Source organism: Oncorhynchus gorbuscha, linkage group LG03, assembly GCF_021184085.1.
Source record: "Oncorhynchus gorbuscha isolate QuinsamMale2020 ecotype Even-year linkage group LG03, OgorEven_v1.0, whole genome shotgun sequence".
In the NCBI taxonomy this organism is placed as follows: Eukaryota; Metazoa; Chordata; class Actinopteri; order Salmoniformes; family Salmonidae; genus Oncorhynchus; species Oncorhynchus gorbuscha.
The window spans coordinates 25,726,673-25,752,386 of NC_060175.1; the positions used below are offsets into that span (position 1 = coordinate 25,726,673).

Consider the following 25,714-nt stretch of genomic DNA (forward strand, 5'->3'; position numbering starts at 1 on the left):
AACAAATCATTTTTCTTCATGAAATCCATAGCCTAATATGTAAACATTGGGTGATAGTGGGCAATTGACAGTGATCTGTGAGCAAAATAAGCAGACTGGAAGTTGACAATGGCTTAATAGGTATAAATACATTGAATGTCTATGGTTGCAGTCCTCAAAGATGGAATTCAATCAAATCTAATGATTTACCGCCTATAGGGCGGGATGTTGCCATTTTATTCTAAATGCCTACTGCTTGCAAAAAACACTTATGTTTTATTTGCAGGGAAATTATTGTCTTGAATCGTGTACAAATCCTTGCGACATAGGGTCGTGCATTATCATGCTGAAACATGAGCTGATGGCGGCATATGAATAGCACGACCTAAGGCCTAAGGATCTCGTCACGGTATTCATCTGTGCATTCAAATTGCCATCAATAAAATGTGATTGTGTTAGCTGTCTGTAGCTTACGTATGCCCATACCCAAACCCCACCGACACCACGGGGCACTGATCACAACATTGACATCAGCAAACCGCTCTCCCACACAACGCCATACACGTGGTCTGCGGTTGTGAGGCCAGTTGGTACTGCCAAATTCCCTAGAACAACATTGTAAGTGACTTATGGTAGTGAAATGAACATGAAATTCTCTGGCAACAGCTCTGGTGGACATTCCTGCAGTCAGCATGCCAATTGCATGCCCCTCAAAACTTGAGGCATCTGTGGCATTGTGTCGTGTGACAAAACTGCACATTTTAGAGTGGCCTTTTATTGTCCCCACCACAAGGGGCACCTGTGTAATGATCATGCTGTTTAATCAGCTTCTTGATATGCCACAACTGTCAGATGGATGAATAATCTTGGTAAAGGAGAAATGCTCACTAACAGGTATGTTAACTAATTTGTCCAGAATATTTGAGAGAAATATGTTTTTTGTGCGTATGGAACATTTCTGGGATCTTTTATTTCAGCTCATAAAACATGGGACCAACACTTTACATGTTGCGTTTATATTTTTGTTCAGTGTAGAAGCACCATTGGCAACGATTACAGATTATTTCTGGGTAAGTCTGTAAGAGCTTTCCACACCTGGATTGTGCAACATTTTCCCATTATTATTTTAAAAAATCTTCAAGCTCTGTCAAATTGGTTGTTGATCATTGCTAGACAACCATTTTCAGGTCTTGCCATATATTTTCAAGTAGATTTGAGTTCAAACTGTAACTCGGCCACTCAGGAACATTCACTGTTTTCTTGGTAAGCAACTCCAGTGTATATTTGGCCTTGTGTTTTAGGTTATTGTCCTGTTGAAAGGTGAATTCTTCTCCCAAAGTCTGATGGATAGCAGACTGAACTAGATTTTCATCTAGGATTTTGTCTGTGCTTAGCTCCAATCTGTTTATTCTTATCCTGAGGTATATTTATCCTGAGGTATACTTATCCTGGGGTATACTTATTCTTATCCTGGGGTATACTACTTATTGACTCAAGACATTTAAGCTTTTCATTTTCATTCATTTGTAAACATTTAAAAAAACATAAAGGAACTAGCGTCAAACATCTAGGATCCTGTAACCAGTCAAATATTTGAACAGAAATGAATAGCATTAAATCCCTTTACCTTCTCTTCTCCTGCTGCCTTTCCTTCCTCCCCCTTAACTACCCACTAACCAGACAAACCTTTCATCAAAGTGAATTACACATCCGTAATTACCACCACCGACAGGTAACGGCAGCACTATCAAATGCAGCCATATGTACAACAGCTAATACATCTAGAGTTGAGTCATTTAGAACACTCTTATCCAGAGCGACTTCAAAATCAAAATGATTTGAATGAAGAAGCGATTGAAGAAATAAAAAAAAGGTAACACTTACGATAATAGAAAGACAAAAATCTATAAAAACTATGTGTTATTGAGAAAATAAACTTGAGTGAGAATTTTCATACTTTGTTCATACTGGCCCCATGTGGGAATCAAACCCACAGCCCTGGTATTGCAAGTGCCATGCTCTATCAACTGAGCCATACTGAGCACTGCTTTCAATTAGAATGGCTGCATATCATCCATCCAGTGCCCTTTAACGGTTCATTGGTCACAGAAAGATGTGAGGAGACAAAATGGTGATCGTAATTATACAAGCATTCAGAATCAGAAACCTGTAGGGAAGAAAAGCTCTCTAAGAAAAGAGCTAGCGCTACAAAGACAGACAAGGAAGGAAGGTTTTATGTGAGAAGCTTAATGAATATGGGCCCTGACTGCCAGAGGGAAGGCTTTATAAGAACAGTGCTCGGCTAGAAAGAAAGAATTCCCAGGTCTATGAGACATGGGAGAGAAAAGCAGCATGGAGAGCTCTCCTCTTCTAATTCACTTGTATGCAAAGGATTCAAAAACAGGTAGCTGATTCAACAGACATAATGGTAGCGCTAAGTTAAGTGCTGTAGGTGCTGGAAAGTTCACTGTGTTGACATGCTGAAAGTGTCTCTCCACTTCTGACTCCTGACTCAGTCTGAATGATTAATCTGCCATCAGGGTGAGAATGTATCTGCATCGCAAAGTACAGCCACAATAGGCAATCAATGTGTGTCTCTCTCTTGCTTTCTCCATATTGGTCACAGTCTTTCTGTCACTCTCTTTTTGCACATCTTTTTGCAAGACAATTACGTTCATCCACTGAGCATGAGGCCGACATGGTTATACTCACCCCGTTGAGTTGCAGTAACCTCCTGTACTCTAGGTTCACAGCCTGCACTGACACATCCTTCTCTTTTGGGATCAGTGTATCAGTCTCAACCATAAACACCCTCAGTCTTTTCCCCTATCCTCTGTGTCCATATGATCTAAACCCTACAGCCCCCTATCCTCTGTGTCCATATGATCTAACCCCTACTGCCCCCTATCCTCTGTGTCCATATGATCTAAACCCTACATCCCCTATCCTCTGTGTCCATATGATTTAACCCCTACATCCCCTATCCTCTGTGTCCATATGATCTAACCCCTACATCCCCTATCCTCTGTGTCCATATGATCTAAACCCTACATCCCCTATCCTCTGTGTCCATATGATCTAAACCCTACATCCCCTATCCTCTGTGTCCATATGATTTAAACCCTACATCCCCTATCCTCTGTGTCCATATGATTTAAACCCTACAGTCCCCTATCCTCTGTGTCCATATGATTTAACCCCTACATCCCCTATCCTCTGTGTCCATATGATCTAACCCCTACAGCCCCCTATCCTCTGTGTCCATATGATATAACCCCAACAGCCCCCTATCCTCTGTGTCCATATGATATAACCCCAACAGCCCCCTATCCTCTGTGTCCATATGATTTAAACCCTACAGCCCCCTATCCTCTGTGTCCATATGATATAACCCCAACAGCCCCCTATCCTCTGTGTCCATATGATTTAAACCCTACAGCCCCCTATCCTCTGTGTCCATATGATATAACCCCTACAGCCCCCTATCCTCTGTGTCCATATGATATAACCCCTACAGCCCCCTATCCTCTGTGTCCATATGATATAACCCCTACAGCCCCCTATCCTCTGTGTCCATATGATATAACCCCAACAGCCCCTATCCTCTGTGTCCATATGATTTAACCCCTACAGCCCCCTATCCTCTGTGTCCATATGATTTAACCCCTACACCTCCTATCCTCTGTGTCCATATGATCTAACCCCTACACCCCCCTATCCTCTGTGTCCATATGATTTAACCCCTACACCCCCTATCCTCTGTGTCCATATTATCTACCCCCTACAACCCCTGTCCTCTGTGGCCAACCAATCTTACCTCCACAGGGAACTTCCTGTCGTTGATGCTGTGTTCTGACCCTGCTGATCCGTTACTCTGACCCCAATGGAACTCAATCTTCTCCGCCTTGAAGCGTCCAGGCAGTCCTGCCCCCCGTACAAAGTAGTCATCCTTCAGCAGCACAGCCACTGGGGAGAGATGGGAAAGTGAATACAAATGAGCATAGGGAATATTAGTTGAGAAACAAGCGCGACTCTGACTATTTTTTTTTCAATCAAAAGCATAACAATTCGGCCATCATCTGCTTTCATCAGATAGATAGATAGATAGATAGATAGATAGATAGATAGATAGATAGATAGATAGATAGATAGATAGATAGATGAGTGGGGAGGAGAGAAAGAGGATCAAATGAAGATAAGGGTAGAAGATAAGAGGAGAGGGAAAGCAGATAAGAGATAGTCAGTAAGGGGAGGGATAACTTCATTAGTTATCTGGAAAGTGTCTTACGTCAATAATCTGTGACTTACCTTTTCTCTGAGAATGTGCCTCTGTCCATTCTGGTTTTGTTGAGAACCGTTATGACTGTGTATGTCAATATAAAATGCACTTGATGTATATTCGACTTGACTTGTGTGCATACCAGAACATCCTGTTTAATTTACTCCTAAATTAAAGTATTTTTCTACTGATGCCTTTTGGAAGCTTGGGGACTCTGGGAGTGGGACAAATAACAGCCTTCTTCTTTGCTGTCATCATTGGCCTAAAAAGTCCCTGATGACATGCTAATTCACAGATCTCTCAGTTAATACTTGAAATTCCATAACTACTACAATGGCCATGACTGTCATGCTGTTGATATTTAAATTGTGTAAATATTCCATAATAAACAATAAAATGCTAAATGAATGACTTTATTATGTTAAAATAGGTCATAAGAAACCCCAGGACACCAAATGTCAATTGTAATCAGTCAGAAAATGTATTGAAAAAAAAGTGCATAGACTGCAAATACTAAGGTGGCTGAAGAAATTCAGCAGTCCTCTCCAAATACTACCACTGCACCATCGAGCGCATCCTGATTGGTTGCATCACAGCCTGGTATGGAGAAACTCCGTCCATGACCTCAAGGCCCTTCAGAGGGTGTTGAAGACAGCCCAGTACATCACTAAGGATCGTGTTCCTACCCATCCAGGAGATCTACTCGAAACAGTACCTGAGGAAGGCACGCAGCATAATCAAGGACCACACACACTACAGCCACAAGCTGTTCTCTCCTTTAACGTCGGGCAGACGGTATCGAGGCATGAGGTCTGATACTAACAGGCTCAGAAACACTTTCTATTTACAAGCTATGAGACTGCTGAATGCTTGAACTGCACTGTCCACCTGCTCCGATTCTCTGCACCTTAGCACACATGTACTCACTTATGCACACAGACACTCAGAAACTCATGGACACACCCACACCTCAAAACTGCTGCTACAAAACCCTTATTCTACTGATCAGTTTATACATTGCCCCCATCCCCAAAACACATGTAAATATTGTACAATAAATTGTGCCTTCCTTAAATTGTGCTTTCTTTATTATACTTATGCAAAAAATATTTATATATATTATACTGAGCCATTTACTTTATGTTCCTATTCTTATCTTTTATTATTGTTGCATTGTCGAGATGGAATCATTTCGTTAGACGATGTATACAATGTATACAATGTCTATCCCGTACATACAGTACAACTAATAAAACTTCAACTTGAACTACTCAAATAATACAATAGTGTATTTTCTGACTGTAAGACAACAGTTGCCTGCCCAGCTGGCCCGTCCAAATGACACCTAAACTACATTGGAACTATTTTCACACATAAAATAATAACAATAATAATATATGTGGACTAAAGTAGTCTGATGGGTGACAATATTATCAATTGTCAAATAGTGACAGATGACCAGCGCAGTGTGCATTGACAAAGAAGGGAAAGGAGATCAAATAGTACTTCTTCCATATCATCCGACAGAGGTCCATGCAGGCCTGACATGTGATTGCTATACCCTATCAGAAAGAGCAGATTCTAAGGTTTCTAATGACAACTCCACAAATTGCAGGGATGGTCTCTGTTTCAAAATATAATTTCTCCTAGAATAACGGTGGCTCCCTGCACGTTCCTCATGTGAGTAGGTTACTGGTAACAATCAGCAATAGACATTTGGGATAAATATCCTTTCTATTTTCTTCTGTTATATCCCATAATATTCTTACTGTAAAATATATGTGGACTGTGGTAGGTGCAGGGCCTGTTATATCTGCTAAATGAACACCTTCATTTCATTGGCATGACACAGCCATAGCCTTGGCTACTAAAGCACAGATAAATACAACTCAAAACATGCTATTCTGTTCTTTTGAAATGCATTGTCTTGTATCATGTTTTTTATGGCCTTTCTAAACCAAATATGAATGGATTTCTTAGTGATTCTGTATATTAACACTAGAAAGACAGACATCATCATAATGACTAACAACACATTTAAAATGTTTAATTACTCTCCAGTTATAAGGTCATATCCCCCTCATTCTTGACTTTTCCTAAATAAGTCTATATAACATACTGCTGTTGTTAGAATCTTAATATCACAAACAGAACTGGAGGTATAACCAGTTTTAGGATGGCATGTCATTTTATGAATGTTTTTCCCTGCTGCCTCTTCTCCCAACAGATTGGCCTACTCCGCTCCTTCTCCCAACAGATTGGCCTACTCCGCTCCTTCTCCCAACAGATTGGCCTACTCCGCTCCTTCTCCCAACAGATTGGCCTACTCCGCTCCTTCTCCCAACAGATTGGCCTACTCCGCTCCTTCTCCCAACAGATTGGCCTACTCCGCTCCTTCTCCCAACAGATTGGCCTACTCCGCTCCTTCTCCCAACAGATTGGCCTACTCCGCTCCTTCTCCCAACAGATTGGCCTACTCCGCTCCTTCTCCCAACAGATTGGCCTACTCCGCTCCTTCTCCCAACAGATTGGCCTACTCCGGTCCTTCTCCCAACAGATTGGCCTACTCCGCTCCTTCTCCCAACAGATTGGCCTACTCCGCTCCTTCTCCCAACAGATTGGCCTACTCCGGTCCTTCTCCCAACAGATTGGCCTACTCCGCTCCTTCTCCCAACAGATTGGCCTACTCCGCTCTTTCTCTCAACAGTTGATGGTGTCGTTCCTAGTTGATAATCACCCTGATAATTGCCTGGAAACGGAACATAGACTATACAAAAATTCATTTCCCACATATAACAACGCATTAAATAAATTAAATATAGTATGATGGGGGAGAATTGGTGAGTTGAGCAAGAGGAAGCAAACAATGCATAATTATGTAACCACCAATTGTGAATGAAGTGCAGGGTGGGCTATTCTATTGTATTCATCTATTGTAATTATAATCTCAAAATGGTGTACCCTATATCAGTCCACTGAATCCATTTTAGAATCTGACTGTAATGTAACAAAATGTAGAAAAAGTCAAAGGGTCTGAATACTTTCCGAATGCACTGTATATGAGGACCAAGGCAGCAGCAAATATTCCATGTGAGCCGTTGCACAAGCCAAATTGTGCACAGCCCACAGGGAGGAGAAACTACCCTCAGAACAGAACCCATGACACCAGATTCAGCTGCAAGCAAATTGTTGTGGGAAGTGATTAATTCCATAGCTAGAGGATATCCAGGAGTGCTAGCTAAGTGCTGCCTGTTTTCCCAGTAGCCTACTTGGTGTGTGAACTGCTGACTGCTCATAATTTGCAGATAGTTATTGACACATCAATCACGATCAAGGGGCAGGGCGATTTGTGACTTGTTTTTGGTAATCAGTGGCTGTATTTGGGGGGGGGGGGGTTGATCTCACCTCTCCTAGGCAATCAGCAATTAGTACAGGGATGTGTGCTCTCCACCTCTGCTAGGAAATTAGCAATGATTGCTAGTTCTTCAGTCTCCCCTGGTTTCTCAGTGGCAGCTGTGGCGGTCGTGTCAGTGGCAGTTCTGTCGCAAAACAAGCACCGTGGCCAAAACAAAGACTGTGGCCAAAACAAAGACTGTGGCCAAAACAAAGACTGTGGCCAAAACAAAGACCGTGGCCAAAACAAAGACTGTTGCCAAAACAAAGACCGTGGCCAAAACAAAGACTGTGTCACGCCTTGGTCATTGTATTTTGTGTTTTTGTTATATGTTTGGGTAGGCCAGGGTGTGACATGGGTTTATATGTTGTTTTTCCTATTGGGGTTTGTAGTTTTGGGATTGCGGCTGATTAGGGGTGTTGTATAGGCTTGGCAGCCTGAGGCGATTCTCAATCAGAGTCAGGTGATTCTTGTTGTCTCTGATTGGGAACCGTATTTAGGCAGCCTTAGTTTCGCTTTGTATTTCGTGGGGATTGTTCCTGTCTCTGTGTAGTGTTCACCAGATAGGCTGTAATAGTTTCACGTTCTGTTTGTTGTTTTCGTCTTTCAGTTATTTCATGTACCGCATTTCATTCATTAAAGTCATGAGTAACCAACACGCTGCATTTCGGTCCGACTCTCTTCCTTCAACAGACTAACGCCGTTACAGAATCACCCACCACTCACGGACCGAGCAGCGTGTAAACTGGCAGCAGCGAAAGGAGGACGTTATGGACGGTAGAGGCATGGAGTATACGACGTGGGAAGAAATCGACAGGTGGGCGGCCGACCCAGAGAGAGTGCAGGAGCCCGCCTGGGATTCGCTGCAGCAATGCGAAGAGGACTATAGGCGAATGGAGTCAAAGAAAAGACACGCCGGATAAAAAGGAGAAGCGCTGGTATAAACAGGCAGCGACAGCTGGAGCAGCAAAAGGAGGATGAATTATTCGGAGAATGGACATGGGAAGACGTGTTGGATGGTAAAGGTTGTTACACTTGGGAGGAGATATTGGCCGGAAGAGATCGCCTCCCATGGGAACAGGTGGAGGCACTAAGGAGAGCAGAGGCAGCCGGAGATAGGAGCCGATGATACGAGGGAACACGGTTGGCAAGGAAACCCGAAAAGCAGCCCCCCAAAAATATTGGGGGGTGGCTAGAAGGGAGTTTGGTTATGCCAGGTAGGAGACCTGCGCAAACTCCCTGTGCTCACGTTGGGCTAGAGAGACCGGGCAGGCACCGTGTTATGCTATGGAGCGCACAGTTTTTTCAGTGCAAGAGCATAGCCCGGTGCGGCACATACCAGCCCTTCCTATTGGCCGGGCTAGAGTGGGCATCGAGCCAGGTAAGCTTGGGCAGGCTCGGTGCTCAAGAGCTCCAGTGCGCCTGCACGGTCCGGTCTATCCAGAGCCACCTCCACACACCAGTCCTCCGGTAGCAGCTCCCCGCACCAGGCTTCCTGTGCGTGTCCTCGATCCAGTACCACCAGTTCCAGCACCACACACCAGGCCTTCAGTGTGCCTCGCCTGTTCAGCGCAGCCAGCGCTTTTCTCCTCTCCTGCGCTGTCGGAGTCTCCCGCCTGTGTAGCGCAGCCAGAGCCTGTCTCCTCTCCTGCGCTGCCGGAGTCTCCCGTCTGCCCAGCACCGCCAGTCTGGCCAGCGCCGCCAGTGCTCCCAGTCTGCCCAGCGCCGCCAGTCTGCCCAGCGTCGCCAGTCTGCCCAGCGTCGCCAGTCTGCCCAGCGCCGCCAGTCTGCCCAGCGCCGCCAGTCTGCCCAGCGCCGTCAGTGCTCCCAGTCTGCCCAGCGCCGCCAGTGCTCCCAGTCTGCCCAGCGTCGCCAGTCTGCCCAGCACCGTCAGTCTGCCCAGCGTCGCCAGTTTGTCCAGTGTCGCCAGTCTGCCCAGCGTCGCCAGTCTGCCCAGCACCGCCAGTCTGCCAGGATCCGCCAGAAGTGCCAGTCAGCCAGGATCTGCCAGTCTGCAGAGAGCTGTCAGCCTGCATGGAGCAGTCAGAGCTGTCAGTCTGCATAGAGCAGCTAGATCCGCCAGTCAGCCATGATCTTCTAGATCTGCCAGACAACCAGTCTCTTCCAGATCTGCCAGACAACCAGTCTCTTCCAGATCTGCCAGACAACCAGTCTCTTCCAGATCTGCCAGACAACCAGTCTCTTCCAGATCTGCCAGTCAACCAGTCTCTTCCAGATCTGCCAGTCAACCAGTCTCTTCCAGTCAACCAGTCTCTTCCAGATCTGCCAGTCAACCAGAATCTTCCAGATGTGCTAGTCAACCTGAATCTTCCAGTTCCGCCAGCCAGCCAGGATTTACCGGAGCCTACTACCTGCCTGAGCTTCATCTCAGTACTGGGCTTCCCCTCTGTCCCGGGCTGCCCCTCAGTTCCGGGCTGCCCCTCAGTCCCGGGCTGCTTCTGTTCCGAGATGCCCCTCTGTCCCGAGCTGCCCCCTGTCCCGAGCTGCCCCTCTGTCCCGAGCTGCCCCTCTGTCCCGAGCTGCCCCTCTGTCCCCCTGCCCCTCAGTCCCGAGCTGCCCCTCAGTCCAGTGGGGACCTGGGTGAGGACTATTAGGCCATGGTCGGCGGAGAGGGTGGATTATCCCAGGACGCGAAGGGGAGGAACAAGGACATTAATGGAGTGGGGTCCACGTCCCAAGCCGGAGCCGCCACCATGGACAGACGCCCACCTGGACCCTCCCTATGGTTTGAGGTGGGTCCGGGAGTCCGCACCTTAGGGGGGGGGGTTCTGTCACGCCTTGGTCATTGTATTTTGTGTTTTTGTTATATGTTTGGGTAGGCCAGGGTGTGACATGGGTTTATATGTTGTTTTTCGTATTGGGGTTTGTAGTTTTGGGATCACGGCTGATTAGGGGTGTTGTATAGGCTTGGCTGCCTGAGGCGATTCTCAATCAGAGTCAGGTGATTCTCGTTGTCTCTGATTGGGAACCGTATTTAGGCAGCCTTAGTTTCGCTTTGTATTTCGTGAGTGATTGTTCCTGTCTCTGTGTAGTGTTCACCAGATAGGCTGTAATAGTTTCACATTCCGTTTGTTGTTTTCGTCTTTCAGTTATTTCATGTACCGCATTTCATTCATTAAAGTCATGAGTAACCAACACGCTGCATTTCGGTCCGACTCTCTTCCTTCAACAGACGAACGCAGTTACAGAATGTTGCCAAAACAAAGACTGTGGCCAAAACAAAGACCGTGGCCAAAACAAAGACCGTTCGGCGGAGTTGTTCTGCCGAGTTGTTCAAGGAAGAAAAGAGAGGAAGGCTCACACCACTCTCTCACTTGAGTATCTTAACTAGTTATTTTGCTCTTTTGTAGCTTTGTCAACTATGTGTGTGTTTTCTATACTAGTTCGCACCTCTCCCTATATGTTTTACAGACGCTCCCCACCCCTTGGCTGCAACCCTTCTAATTTAGTTTACCCTGCGCGCACAACTCATGTGGAATTCTGGGTGTCTGACAGTGTTTGGAACTGCCGATCTGCGGTCAAGAACGCTGAGTTCATCCCAGGCTATGCCTGCCCCTTGACTTTTTGCCCCGGACGGAGACATGGATCACCCCAGAGAACACTGGTACTCCAGTTGCTCTTTCTTCATCTGACTATGTTGTCTCTCATAGTCCGAGAGCATCTGTTCATCGCAGTAATGGCACAGGTCTACTCATTTCTCCTAAGTGGAGATTTTCTCTTTTCTCCTAACTGTCCATCTCCTCATTTGAATTACATACTGTCACTGTCACTTGTCCACCCAAGGTTAACATTACTGTCATCTCTAGCCTACCAAGTGCTCTTGGAGAGTTCCTCAATGAGCTTGAAACCTTTATGAGTTAATTTCCTGATGATGGCTCACCGCCCTTCGTACTTGGCGACTTCAACCTCCTGACGTTTGCCTTTGATTCACTTCTTTCCAACTCTCTTTCCCCTCCTTGCCTTTTTTGACCTCACTCTTTCCCAATCCCCTCCAACTCACAAGGCAGGCAAAACGCTTGACCTCATCACTACTAGAGCCTGCTCGCCTACTTATCTCACTGTGACCCCCTCCAAGTATCTGACCACTACTTTGTTTCCTTTTATGTCTCCTTTTCCTCCAACCTCAGCTCCTAGCCAGATGGTCATGCACCATCGCAATCTTCACTCTCTCTCCCACTACTTTATCCTCTTCTATCCTATCATCTCTCCCATCCGCTAAATCCTTCTCATGATTCTGCCTCTTCGACCCTACTCTCTGCCCTTTCCTCCCGGCCGGCTAAGCCCTCCTCTCCTTCTCTGTGGCTGAATGACTCATTGCCAGCTTACAGAACAGGGCTGCGGGCACCTGAGTGAAATGAAGGAAAACGACACTTCTTGAGGACCTATCATCCTTTCACTCCCTCCCCTCTCTTTTCTCTTCCTCTGTATCCGTTGCTAAAGCCACTTCCTACCACTCTAAATTTCAAGCTTGTGCCTCTAACCGCAGGAAACTGTTTTCCACCTTCTCCTCCCTCCTTAATTATCCACCCCTCCCCCTTTCTCCTCCTTCTCTGCGGACGACTTTGTCAACCACATTAAAAAAAGGTTGACATCATCCGCTACTCATTCACTCAGCCTATTGAGTCCACTAGTCTGTCACAAAGAACTACCCTACGCCTTGACCCCTTTCACCACCTCAAGCTCAACCTTCACAAGACAGAACTGCTCTTCCTCCCTGGGAAGGCCTGCCCGCTCAAAGACCTCTCCATCACGGTTGACAACTCCACAGTGTCACCCTCCTAGAGCACAAAGAACCTTGGCGTGACCCTGGACAACACCCTGTCGTTCTCTGAAAACAGCAAAGTAGTGACCTGCTCCTGCAGGTTCATGCTCTATAACATCCGTAGAGTATGACCCTACCACACACAGGAAGAGGCACAGGTCCTAATCCAGTAGTCCCGTCTGGACTACTGCAAATCGTTGTTGGCTTTGCTCCCTGCTTGTTCCATCAAACCCCTGCAACCTATCCAGAATCCACCCGTCTGGTTTTCAACCTTCCCAAGTTCTCTAGTGTTACCCCACTCCTCCATAACTTCAGGGTATGGTCAAACCCTACCCCCAACCCGAGCCACCTCAGGTCTCTTGGCCCTCCCATAGAAGCTCCCGCTCAGCCCAGTCCAAGCTCTCCTCTGTCCTGGCACCCCAATGGTGGAACCAGCTTCCCTCTGAAGCTAGGACGGCAGAGTCCCTGCCCATCTTCTGAAAACATCTGAAACCCTACCTCTTCAAACAGTATCTTAAATAATCCTCCTCCTAACTTCGACCCCCCCCCCTTATAGCTCTGACTACTTACAGCTATGTTATTGAGGAAAAATGTATTTTCTATGCCTGTGATGTGGTTGTCCTACCAAGATGAATGCACTAAATGTAAGTCACTCTGTAAAAGAGTGTCTGCTAAATGACTAAAATGTAAAGTGATGCAATCAAGTGAAAGTGACAGATTTATGGCGACGGGATGACAACTAAATGAGATCAAACTGTTGCTTGAAAACTTACACCATAAAAGCACGAGCGAGGCCACAAATAATGTGTCCAATAACTGACAATAGATTATTATTGACCGTTGTTATATCGACATGTATAATCATTATAAATGCTATTATTGCTTTGTGTTGATTTTCACCATTCACAAGCACACTTGGCGCCTATACTGATATTTTCTTCATAGGTATTTGTATTAGTTTTGTCATGATAAAAATAAGATTTTATTGTTTTCCAATGCTTTGGTTTCATATTTGTAATAAAGGCACTCCATAAACAACATGTATTTAATATTGTACATTCAGTTTACAGTTTTACTTATAACAAACTAATGATAACATAATTATGTTCCTTGAAATATTTACATTTCGTATTCTAATGTTACCTAAGACCTTCATAAACACATCCAAATGACATCGGCACGAAGGGGGGTCCAACGAGGCCAGGCTTTTCTACTTCAATGGATTTATTAGACTGGTGGCTATTGGTACTCCTCGAGGCCCAGCTATTCTACTGATGAATATCCATATGGTCATTATGACAGTCATGGCACTTTGAAGATGAAATGCTCAGAAAGTTTGGTGTTTTATGATCTCAAAGTACTGCTCAACTCTTCAAATAGAAACCCTCAGTTGAACGTGAAATCTTTGACCACTCACAGTGACAAATTGAGATTGTTCCAGCATCATAAGGGCACTGCTCTATGACCTCCCCACAATGTCATTTCCTCCATGCGCTCCATTCTCCATGCGCTCCATTCTCCATGCGCTCCTTTCTCCATGCGCTCCTTTCTCCATGCGCTCCTTTCTCCATGCGCTCCTTTCTCCATGCGCTCCTTTCTCCATGCGCTCCTTTATCCATGCACTCCTTTCTCCATGCACTCCTTTCTCCATGCACTCCTTTCTCCATGCACTCCTTTCTCCATGCACTCCTTTCTCCATGCACTCCTTTCTCCACGCACTCCTTTCTCCACGCACTCCTTTCTCCACGCACTCCTTTCTCCACGCACTCATTTCTCCACGCACTCATTTCTCCACGCGCTCCTTTCTCCATGCGCTCATTTCTCCATGCACTCCTTTCTCCATGTACTCCTTTCTCCATACACTCCTTTCTCCATGCACTCCTTCCTTCATGCACTCCTTTCACAAACTTGGAAACCTCCTGAGCCTCGACCTGTTTTTTCGGTTTGTTGTTTCCAATTTTTTGGGTTGATTTATTTTATTTTGTTCATAAGTGTTTGTGTTAACACTTGCTACCGACTAGCCAGATAGCTAGCTATGTAGCTAGCAAGGTTTCAATGGAGCATGATTCGCCTGGAATAGCTAACCAACTTTTCCAGCGCTGTAAAAGCTCTTGTCTGTGACAATATTGACAATCCAGAGTTCCAATGCGGCAATTGTTTGCTTGCCAGGGATTACAGGAATGAGGTGGCTTTATTTGGAACTATCCTTGGAACTTTCTCAACTCCTGTTGCTGGACGCTGCTCAGGCCTGATGGATGTGTCCCCGCCTTGTCATCTGTCCCTATCCGAATGGCCTGTGCTACCTGGAACTGGCCTGCCAAGGAAGTCTTCTCCATCTTGTAGTGGAGTAGACGGAGAACAGCAAGAGGATTGTTCCAATCAGCGCTGGTACCATGTCACAAGTCACGGAAACCGAAGGCAGTGACATGCCGCAAAGCAGACTGGAGTGTCTGTGAGAGGTTTGGAGCAGATTGACATAAGGAATAGCTTCCTTGCACTGATGCCTGATCTACCTGCACCTCCGTCGTTGGGATTGCCTGTGTCTGTGACGGCTCAGCTGACTCCAACTACACTGACTCCAGCAGTGGCTTCGTCGTCGAGTTCGGCTCCTTTACCTCTCCTGGCGATAATCTGGACCTATCTCCGGGAGCAGCGGGCGAATGTTATCCTGCTTCTTGTGGGCCCGTGAAAAAGTTTCAGCGAATTGTGTGAGGGGTAGGAATGGGCAGATTTCTCCATCCTCTTCTCTGGCCATTGTATTGGGAAGTTCAATGGTGAGAAAAGTCCCTGGAGCAAAAACGTTGTGCTATTCAGGATCACGAGTACAGGACATCACTAAGCTGCTCCCAAACATCTTAAACCTGCATCAGGAATATTTATATCTATCATGGATTTTAAAGCACTGATTTGGTCTCTGTTTGACACCAACAAACACCCCATAATATCGGGCCATGTACCCTCCCTAAATCATGGCATTGAACATTTCAGCAGACTTTTATCCCTCCATAACTGGCTACGAAACTATTGCAGCTCTGTGTGTGTATAATTTTTTTGACCATTTTGACACCTTCTGGAAACAATGCTTGTTTTATAAGGACGATGGGATCCACCCAAATCATTTGGGTTCCTGGATCCTTTCACAGCATTATAAGGCTGCGTTGAGACAATGATTTATCAATGACCCAAGCCCAGCTCAGTTAATCCCTACCGATGTGTACAGCTCACCGTGCAATAACATGAATAACATGAGAAAGTCTATTTCTGCTAAGCTTCTCAGTAAAGCAGTGAAAACAATCAAGCATCCCAGAACAGTGCTAAAAATAGCTCACATTAACAGCTTAAGAAAAAGGTTCATGAAATCAATAATTTGCTAGTAACAGTAACAGATGACATTCATAATCTGAAACTCACTTAGATAATACCTTTGATGATACAGTGGTAGCAATACATGGTTATACCATCTACAGAAAAGATAGAAATGTCGAAGGTGGAGGTGTTGTTGTTTATATTCAGAACCACATTCCTGTTAAGCTTAGAGAGGATCTCATGTTAAATCAGGTTGCAGTAACATAGCTACAGGTTCATCTGCCTCACCTGAAGCCCATTCTAGTGGGAAGCTGCTATAGACCACCAAGTGCTAACAGTCAGTATCTGGATAATATGTGTGAAATGCTTGATAAGGTATGTGATATCAACAGAGAGGTATATGTTCTGGGTGATTTAAATATTGACTTTCATCAAGCTGCCCACTCAAGAAAAAGCTTCAAACTAAACTAGTGCTTGCAATCTGCTTCAGGTTATTAGTCAACCTACCAGGGTAGTTACAAACAGCACAGGAATGAAATAATCAACATGTATTAATTACATCATTACTAATGCTGCAGAAATGACCTTGAAAGCAGTATCCACATCCATAGGATGTAGTGATCACAGTAGTGTAGCCATATCTAGGAAAAGCACATTTCAAAAGGCTGGGTCTAATATAGTGTATAAGAGGTAATACAATAACTTTTGTAGTGATTCCTATGTTGTTGATGTAAATAATATTTGTTTGTCTGTGGTGTGTAATGAGGAGCAACCATATGCTGCACTTGACACATTTATGAAATTGCTTATTCTAGTTAAATGACTGTACATTTACATTTAAGTCATTTAGCAGACGCTCTTATCCAGAGCGACTTACAAATTGGTGCATTCACCTTATGACATCCAGTGGAACAGTCACTTTACAATAGTGCATCTAAATCTTAAAGGGGGGGGGTGAGAAGGATTACTTATCCTATCCTAGGTATTCCTTAAAGAGGTGGGGTTTCAGGTGTCTCCTGAAGGTGACTGTAAAACGAGTTAAATTCCCGCGGATTGAATAAATGTATGGTTCAGAGGGATGAGCAAAAGGAATGGCTAATTATTCTGGCTGCACAACCGATTGGCAAAACGTACTGAATATTGAGAAATCATGTGACTGAAAAAGAATAAGAAACTATACTATGAAACAAAGAAAAATGACAAAGAATGATATTAAAAGCTTTGGAACACCTTAAATGAAATATTTGGCAAAAAGGCAAACTCAGCTCCATCATTCATTGAATCAGATGACTCATTCATCACAAAACCGATTGATATTGCCAATTACTTTAATGATTTTTTTCATTGGCAAGATTAGAAAACTTAGGTATGCCAGCAACACTACACATCCAAGTATAACTGATCAAATGATGAAAGATAAGCATTGTCATTTTGAATTCCATAAGTGAGTGTGGAAGAAGTAAAATAATTGTGTGTATCAACAATGACAAGTCACAGGGGTCCAGTTGCAAAATGACTGAGGATAATAGAGGACGATATTGTAACTCCTATTTGCCATATATTCACATAGCTGACCAATCAGCCTGTTAGTAAACGTTTGGAAAAAATGGTGTTTGACCAGATACAATGTAGTAGTATAGTGGCTTCTTTCAGCATGATTATAGGGAAGGATGGCGCCGAAGCAGAAGGCAGACATTTTACGTGCCCCCAATCTATAGTGTTTTATTGTTTGTTGATCTGCGTTGTTCGTAACTTATTTTTTACTATTTTTGTACATAATGTTGCCGCTACCGTCTCTTATGACCGAAAATAACTTCTAGACATCAGGACTGCGACTACTCACCACGGACAAGCAGAATCCTTTTTCTTCTTTCACGACTCTGACGAACCCGAGGCGAAGAATATACGGCTCCCTCTGGAACAGGCCCTGACCCCAGTGATCTGCGTTGCCTGCAGCTCTTCGCAATGCTTGAAGCACAGCGCTGTTTATGACTTCAAGCCTATCAACTCCTGAGACTGGCAATACTATAGTGCCTATAAGAACATTCAATAGTCAAAGGTATATGAAATACAAATGGTATAGAGAGAAATAGTCCTATAATTCCTATAATAACTACATCCTAATACTTCTTAAAACCTCTTCAGTCTACCCTCTACTTTTTCGAACATTCTGTTAAAAATCGCGCAACATTTCAGCGCCCTGTGGTCCTTCTGTAGCTCAGTTGGTAGAGCATGGCGCTTGTAACGCCAGGGTAGTGGGTTCGATCCCCGGGACCACCCATGCGTAGAATGTATGCACACATGACTGTAAGTCGCTTTGGATAAAAGCGTCTGCTAAATGGCATATATTACATATTACTCATGCCAGGAATATAGTATATGCATATGATTAGTATGTGTGGATAGAACACACTCAGACGTTTATAAAACTGGTTAAATCACGGCTGTGGCTTTAACAGAACATGTGTTTCATTGAAAAGGGCAGGAAAATCTGATCACTGAAAGTGGAAAAATATATCCATCCGCCGCTTCAACCCATTGTTATGGGCGAAAGACATTAAATATGGCTGAGGTTGCAGTACCTACAGCTTCCACACGATGTCAACAGTCTTGTCATTTGCCTAGGACTTGTTTCTTGGTCAAAGGAACAAGAGACAGCCCATTTCTTCCGGTCTCCGACCGGATATTTTGGTTGAGAAATACACGGACAGTATTTCAAGACGGACCCCTATAGAAAACACTTCGTCTCGTGATTAATTTGATCGCTTATTAACGTTTACTAATACCTAAAGTTGCATTAAAAAAGTATTTCGAAGTGTTTTGTGAAAGTTTATCGTCGACTTTTTGAATTTAAAAAAATGACGTTACGTTATGAAACTCTTTTTTTTCTTCAGTTTATCACACAGTCTTCATAGATCGATATCTAGGCTATATATGGACCAATTTAATCAAAAAAAAGACCCAATAGTGATTATGGGACATCTAGGAGTGCCAACAAAGAAGATGGTCAAAGGTAATGAATGGTAATGAATGTTTTATGAATGTATTATATTTGTGCGGTTTGTGTAGCGCCGACTATGCTAATTATTTTGTTTACGTCCCATGCGGGTCTTTTGGGGTGTTACATGCTATCAGATAATAGCTTCTCATGCTTTCGCCAAAAAGCATTTAAAAAATCTGACTTGTTGCCTGGATTCACAACGAGTGTAGCTTTAATTCAATACCCTGCATGTGTATTTTAATGAACGTTTGAGTTTTAACTAATACTATTAGCATTTAGCGTAGCGCATTTGCATTTCCAGAGCTCTAGATGGGACGCCTGCGTGCCAGGTAGGAGCAAGAGGTTAACTGGGAATATTGAAAACTCATGTTAAAAGGAACTACCAGCTTTTATTTGTTCTCATGTTCTGAGCAAGGAACTTAAACGTTAGCTTTTTTAAATGGCACATATTGCAATTTAACTTTCTTCTACAACACTGTGTTTTTGCATTATTTAAACCAAATTGAACATGTTTCATTATTTATTTGAGACAAAAAAAATGTTTTATGTATTACATTAAGATAAAATAAAAGTGTTCATTCAATATTGTTGTAATTGTCATTAGTACAAATATATATACAATATATATAAAAATCGTCCGATTAATCAGTATCGGCTTTTTTTGATCCTGCAATAATCAGTATCGGTACCGGCATCTGCACTGAGCTAAAGTCTACAGCTGCTGCTTTCAAGGAGCGGACTCAAACCCGGAAGTGACACAAGCCTACCAGACGAGCTAACCTACTTCTATGCTTGCTTCGAGGTAAATAACACTGAAATATGCATGAGAGCACCAGAAGACTGTGTGATCACGCTCCCCAGATCTGATGTGAGCAAGACCTTTAGACAGAAACATTCACAAGGCTGCAGGGCCAGACAAATTACCAGGACTGCGAGCATGCGCTGACCAACTAGCAAATGTCTTCACTGACATTTTCAACCTCTCCCTGTCTGAGTCTGTAATACCAACATGTTTTAAGCAGACTATCATAGTGCCTGTGCCCAAGAACACTAAGGTAACCTGCCTAAATAACTACCAACACGTAGCACTCACCTCCGTAGCCATGAAGTGCTTTGAAAGGCTGGTCATGGCTCACATCAACATCATTATCCCAGAAACCCTAGACCTACTCCAATTTGCATACTGCCCCAACAAATCCACAGATGATGCAGTCTCTATTGCAGTCCACACGGCCCTTTCCCACCTGGACAAAAGGAACACCTATGTGAGAATGCTATTCATTGACTCCAGCTCAGTGTTCAACACCATAGTGCTCTCAAAGCTCATCAATAAGCTAAAGACACTGGGATTAAACACCTCCCTCTGCAACTGGATCTTGGACTTCCTGAGGGGCCGCCCCGAGATGGTAAGGGTAGATAACAACATATCCGCCATTCTGATCCTCAACACAGGGGCCCCTCAGTGGTGCGTGCTCAGCCCCTTCCTGTACTCCCTGTTCACTCATGACTGCACGGCCAGGCATGTCTCCAACACCATCATAAAATTTGCCGATGACACAACAGTGGTAGGCCTGATCACCGACAACAACGAGACACCCTATAGGGAGGAGGTCAGAGACCTGGCCGTGTGGTGCCAGGGCAACAACCTCTCCCTCAACGTGATCATGGCAAAGGAGATGATTGTGGAGTACAGGAAAAAGAGGAACGAGCACGCTCCAATTCTCATCAACAGGGCTTCAGTGGAGCAGGTTGAAAGCTTCAAATTCCTTGCTGTCCACATCACCAACAAACTAACATGGTCCAAGCACACCATGACAGTCATGAAGCGGGCACGACAAAACCCATTCCCCCTCAGGAGACAGAAAAGATTTGGCATGGGTCCTCAGATCCTCAAAAGGTTCTACAGATGCACCATCGAGAGCATCACTGCCTGGTATGGCAACTGCTCGGCCTCCGAACGCAAGGCTCTACAGAAGGTAGCGAGAACGGCCCAGTACATCACTGGGGCCAAGCTTCCTGCCGTCCAGGACCTCTATACCAGGCAGTGTCAGAGGCCCTAAAAATTGTCAAAGACTCCAGCCACCCTAGTCATAGACTGTTCTCTCTTCTACCACACGGCAAGTGGTACCGGAGCGCCAAGTCTAGGTCCAAGAGGCTTCTAAACAGCTTCTACCCCAAAGCCATAAGACTCCTCCTGAAAATCGAGTCAAATGGCTACCCAGACTATTCGCATTGCCCCCCCCCTCCCCACCACTGTCACTCTCTGTTGTCATCTATGCATAGTCACTTTAATTAACTCTACCTACATGTACATGCTACCTCAACTAACCAGTGCCCCCACACATTGACTCTGTACCTGCACCCCCCTGTATATATTATGTTTTACTGCTGCTCTTTAATTACTTGTTACTTTTATCTCTTAATCTTATCCATATTTTATAAACTGCATTGTCCGTTAAGGGCTCGTAAGTAAGCATTTCACTGTAAGGTGCCCTGTTGTATTCGGCGCATGTGACTAATATAATTTGATTTGACATTCAACAAGCACCACACATACACAAATTACTGATGATTGGCTAAGAGAAATGTAGGACTTCAGTTCGGCTTTTGACATTATCGATCATAGTCTGCTGATGGAAAAACATGTGTTAAGACTTTACAGCCCCTGCCATATTGTGGATGAAGTGTTAACTGTCTTACAGAACACAGAGTTCTCCAACATAATCCAGCTACAATAAGGAATTTCCCAGGGCAGCTGTCTAGGCCCCTTACTTTTTTCAATCTTTACGAATGACATGCCACTGGCCTTGAGTAAAACCAGTGCATCTATGTACTCAGATGACTCAACACTATACACGTCAGTGAAATCAGCGAGTGAAATCACTGCAACACACCACAAAAAGGTGCAGTTAGTTTCAGAATGGGTGGCAAGGAATACGTTAGTCCTAAAATATTTCCAAAACTGAAAGAATTGTAAACTGTCATGCTCAAAACATACTGATAAAACAGTAGCTAAGATGAGAAGTCTATCCATAATAAAGCGCTGCTCAGCCTTTCTAAAAACACTAACAACAAGGCAGGGCACACAGGCTCTAGGTTTGTCGCATCAGATAAAAATACACTTTATTTAACAGTGGGGACTATGGAGACACACACACAGGCACAGACACACATGATAAGACACTGTACACACACGTAAACATGCATGTTGTATTGTAAATATGTGATAGTGGAGTAGTGGCCTGATGGAACACACTAAATGTATTGGGTAGTGCATTGGGTACATAATGAAATGTAATGTCATGTCATATTTGAAATGTTATATAAGTGGTTAGAGTGTTGGGCTAGTAAACGTAAGTTTGCAAGTTCAAATCCCTGAGCCGACAAGGTACAAGTCTGTTGTTCTGCCCCTGGATAGGCAGCTAACCCACTGTTCCTAGGCCGTCATTGAAAATAATAATCTTTTCTTAACTGACTTACCTAGTTAAATAAAGAAAAACAAATGGTGCTGGACCCCAGGAGGAGTAGCTGCTGCCTTGGCAGGAACTAATGGGGATCCTTAATAAATACACAATTAAGCTATCAATTAACCTCTGCAACCTCCAGTAAACATGCTCTGTCAGGGAGATATCCATGTTTGATCAAAGGGCTTGGACTAGCTTGCTAGCTACAGCCTTCCCTGGGCTTTCTACATTTAAATACATTATCAAACACAGTTTAATTAGCATTAACGGTTGACAACTTTTTTTTCATCATGAGGCAAGCAAGAGAACTTGCACATTTTCGAGACAAAACATGACTTTGCAGTTTGCTTTGAAGTCTTGTTGAAGTCTTGTTGAAGAATTCCCCTTTCAGGAGTTGGGAAATGTAATTATAAGTAAAGGCTTTGGCCATGTGTGGTGTAAACACTAAACACTGATGCTGGATTTCTAGTTTCCCGTCACACAACATATGGGCCTGTATTCGAAGAGTGATGTGCTGATCTAGGATTAGTTATGCCTTTTAGATCATAATGAAAAAGATTATATGGACAGGGGGGGTCGTGATCCGAGAACAGCACTCCTCCCACACTGAGACGCTTTATGAATTCAGGCCACGGAACTCCATCGTATGTGAACAACTCTGACATTTCCCCTCTCTGTCCGTGGCGTGGTAGCTAAGTGAGTGTGCTCTGTGCATGTTTCGATGAATCCAAAACTCTTGAACATCTCTCCAGCTGATATTATTAGCCAGATTAGGCCCCTGGTCCCCCTGACTGTTATGGGTGGATTAAGCCTAGCTGGGCCCTCTAGAAAAGATACAGCTACAGCAAGGCTTCTTTTATTAACAAAGCCAACTGAGGAGAGGAGAGGAGAGGAGAGGAGAGGAGAGGAGAGGAGAGGAGAGGAGAGGAGAGGAGAGGAGAGGAGAGGAGAGGAGAGGAGAGGAGAGGAGAGGAGAGGAGAGGAGAGGAGAGGAGAGGACAAACAAACCCAGAGTGACTGTACAAAAACAGAGCTGTGGAAACAAGCAGTGTCACAGGAGGGAGGGAGGGAGGGAGGGAGGGAGGGAGGGAGGGAGGGAGGGAGGGAGGGAGGGAGGGAGGGAGGGAGGGAGGGAGGGAGGGAGGGAGAGGTGGGAGGAAAATGAGAGAATGAGAGAAAGGTAGACAGGACAAAAGACAGTGGAAGTGATGGACAGTATGAATGAGGGTAAAGAGAGTGTGAGAGAGAGTGATGGCTGTACATGTCTACCAGGCTAGGGTTTGTGAAAAGGCCCCAGATCCAGGAGATTTTCACAAGCTCCTTCAAGCACACTATAAACATACAACCACACAGCTGAAAACTGATCCCCCTGCTATGAACAGTGTCATAGTCAACCAAACATGCATGCACATGCCATGAGACACATGCAGATGCACACATAAGAGGAGATGAGAGTAGTGTTGCCACGATACCATAATTCTTACTTTGATACAAATACCAGAATTCGTATCACAATACTCAATACCATCATGATACTCAATACTATCACAATACTCAATACCACCTCGATACTCAATACCATCACAATACTCAATATCATCACGATACTCAATACCATCACAATACTCAATACCATCACAATACTCAATACCACCACAATACTCAATTCCATCACGGTACTCAATACCATCACGGTACTCAATACCATCACGATACTCAATACCATCACGATACTCAATACCATCACGATACTCAATACCATCACGATACTCAATACCATCACAATACTCAATACCATCACGGTACTCAATACCCTCACGGTACTCAATACCATCACAATACTCAATACCATTACGGTACTCAATACCATCACGGTACTCAATACCATCACGGTACTCAATACCATCATGATACTCAATACCATCACGATACTCAATACCATCACAATACTCCATACCATCACAGTACTCAATACCATCACGGTACTCAATACCATCACGGTACTCAATACCATCACAATACTCAATACCATCACGGTACTCAATACCATCACGGTACTCAATACCATCACAATACTCAATACCAAAACAATCCAACAACAACAAAAGTCACAGAATGGCACTTGATCCAGACAGAGTTATATCACTACATTTAAATGTTTTTTTAGACACCCATGTATGCAATAATTAATCAATTATACAATCAATTTTACATAGCTTTTACCAACTTAACTCCAAAATAACAATGGTCTTAATTAATTATAATGATAAACTGGGTAAATCCAGATGGAGCCTAGATCTATTCCCAATGCCGGTGAATGCATATTATTCAATAGGAGTGTGTGCATGCATTGAGTTATTGAGCTTCCTTTAGCTGATTTCATGGCTAGTTAATTCAGCTGTACGCTAACAAGGAAGGTTAGTCTACAATTAAAGCTGGAAGCTACTGATATTGTCTTGCATTGTAAAAGTGTTCTGGCCTCTATGGACATAGTTTTGCCGCCTTATGGGACTCCAAATCACGCCCGGTTGTGATTCAACCTGGAATCAAACCAGGGTCTGTAGTGACGCCTCTAGCAGTAAGATGCAGTGCCTTAGACCGCTGTGCCACTCGGCAGCCCGATAGGTCATGAACAGTTAAAACAGTTCTACATGCCGTGTTGCATTATTCAAACTGTTCTGGAGCGGGTCGAGAGCTTCAAGTTCATTGGAGTCCACATCACCAAGGGCATACCATGGTCCACACATACGCGCATAGTTGTAAAGAGGACACGGCAGCACCTCTTCCCCCTCAGGAGGCTGAAAAGATTTGGCATGAGCCCTTGGATCCTCAAAAAGTTCTTAACTGGCCGCTTGGTATGGCAAATGCACCACCCTTGACCAAAAAGCGCTACAGAGGGTGATGCAGACAGTACAGTACATCACTGGGGCCGAGCTCCCTCTATATCAGAGGAAGGCTGCCAAAGACTTCCACCACCCAAGCCATAGACTGTTCACTCTGCTACCGTCCAGCAAATGGTACCGGAGCATCAGCTCTCAACTGGCTCCGAGACAGCTTCTACCCTCAAGCCATAAGACTGCTAAATAGTGGTACCCTAACTATCTGCACTGACTATATATACACCCTCACACACACACACACACACACACACACACACACACACACACACACACACACACACACACACACACACACACACACACACACACACACACACACACACACACACACACACACACACACACACACACACACACACACACACACACAAAATAATTTACTGCTGCTGCTCTGTTCTTTATTTTACTCTTATTATTATCTGTCCTGATGACTAGTCACTTTACCTTGCCTTCATGTTTATCTACCTTGTACGTCTGCACAATGATCTAGTAATGGTACACTCTGTATATAGTTTCATTCCTGTGTATTTCACTGTATTCGTTGTGATACCATGGAAAGGGTTCATTAGCAATAATTTCACAGTAAAGTCTATACCATTTCTATTCGG

The 25,714-nt window shown here is 44.2% G+C and overlaps 1 protein-coding gene across 3 annotated transcripts in view; it reads right to left on the minus strand.

Moving 5' to 3' along the window:
- The window catches only part of LOC124029311 (receptor-type tyrosine-protein phosphatase gamma-like), a 274,161-nt gene that overhangs the window by 124,274 nt on the left and 124,173 nt on the right, over positions 1-25,714 (minus strand). For all 3 annotated transcript variants that reach the window (XM_046341087.1, XM_046341081.1, XM_046341073.1), the window contains exon 4: positions 3,797-3,945. In XM_046341087.1, the coding sequence (XP_046197043.1) occupies positions 3,797-3,945 (149 nt within the window). The remainder of the gene's footprint in view (positions 1-3,796; positions 3,946-25,714) is intronic.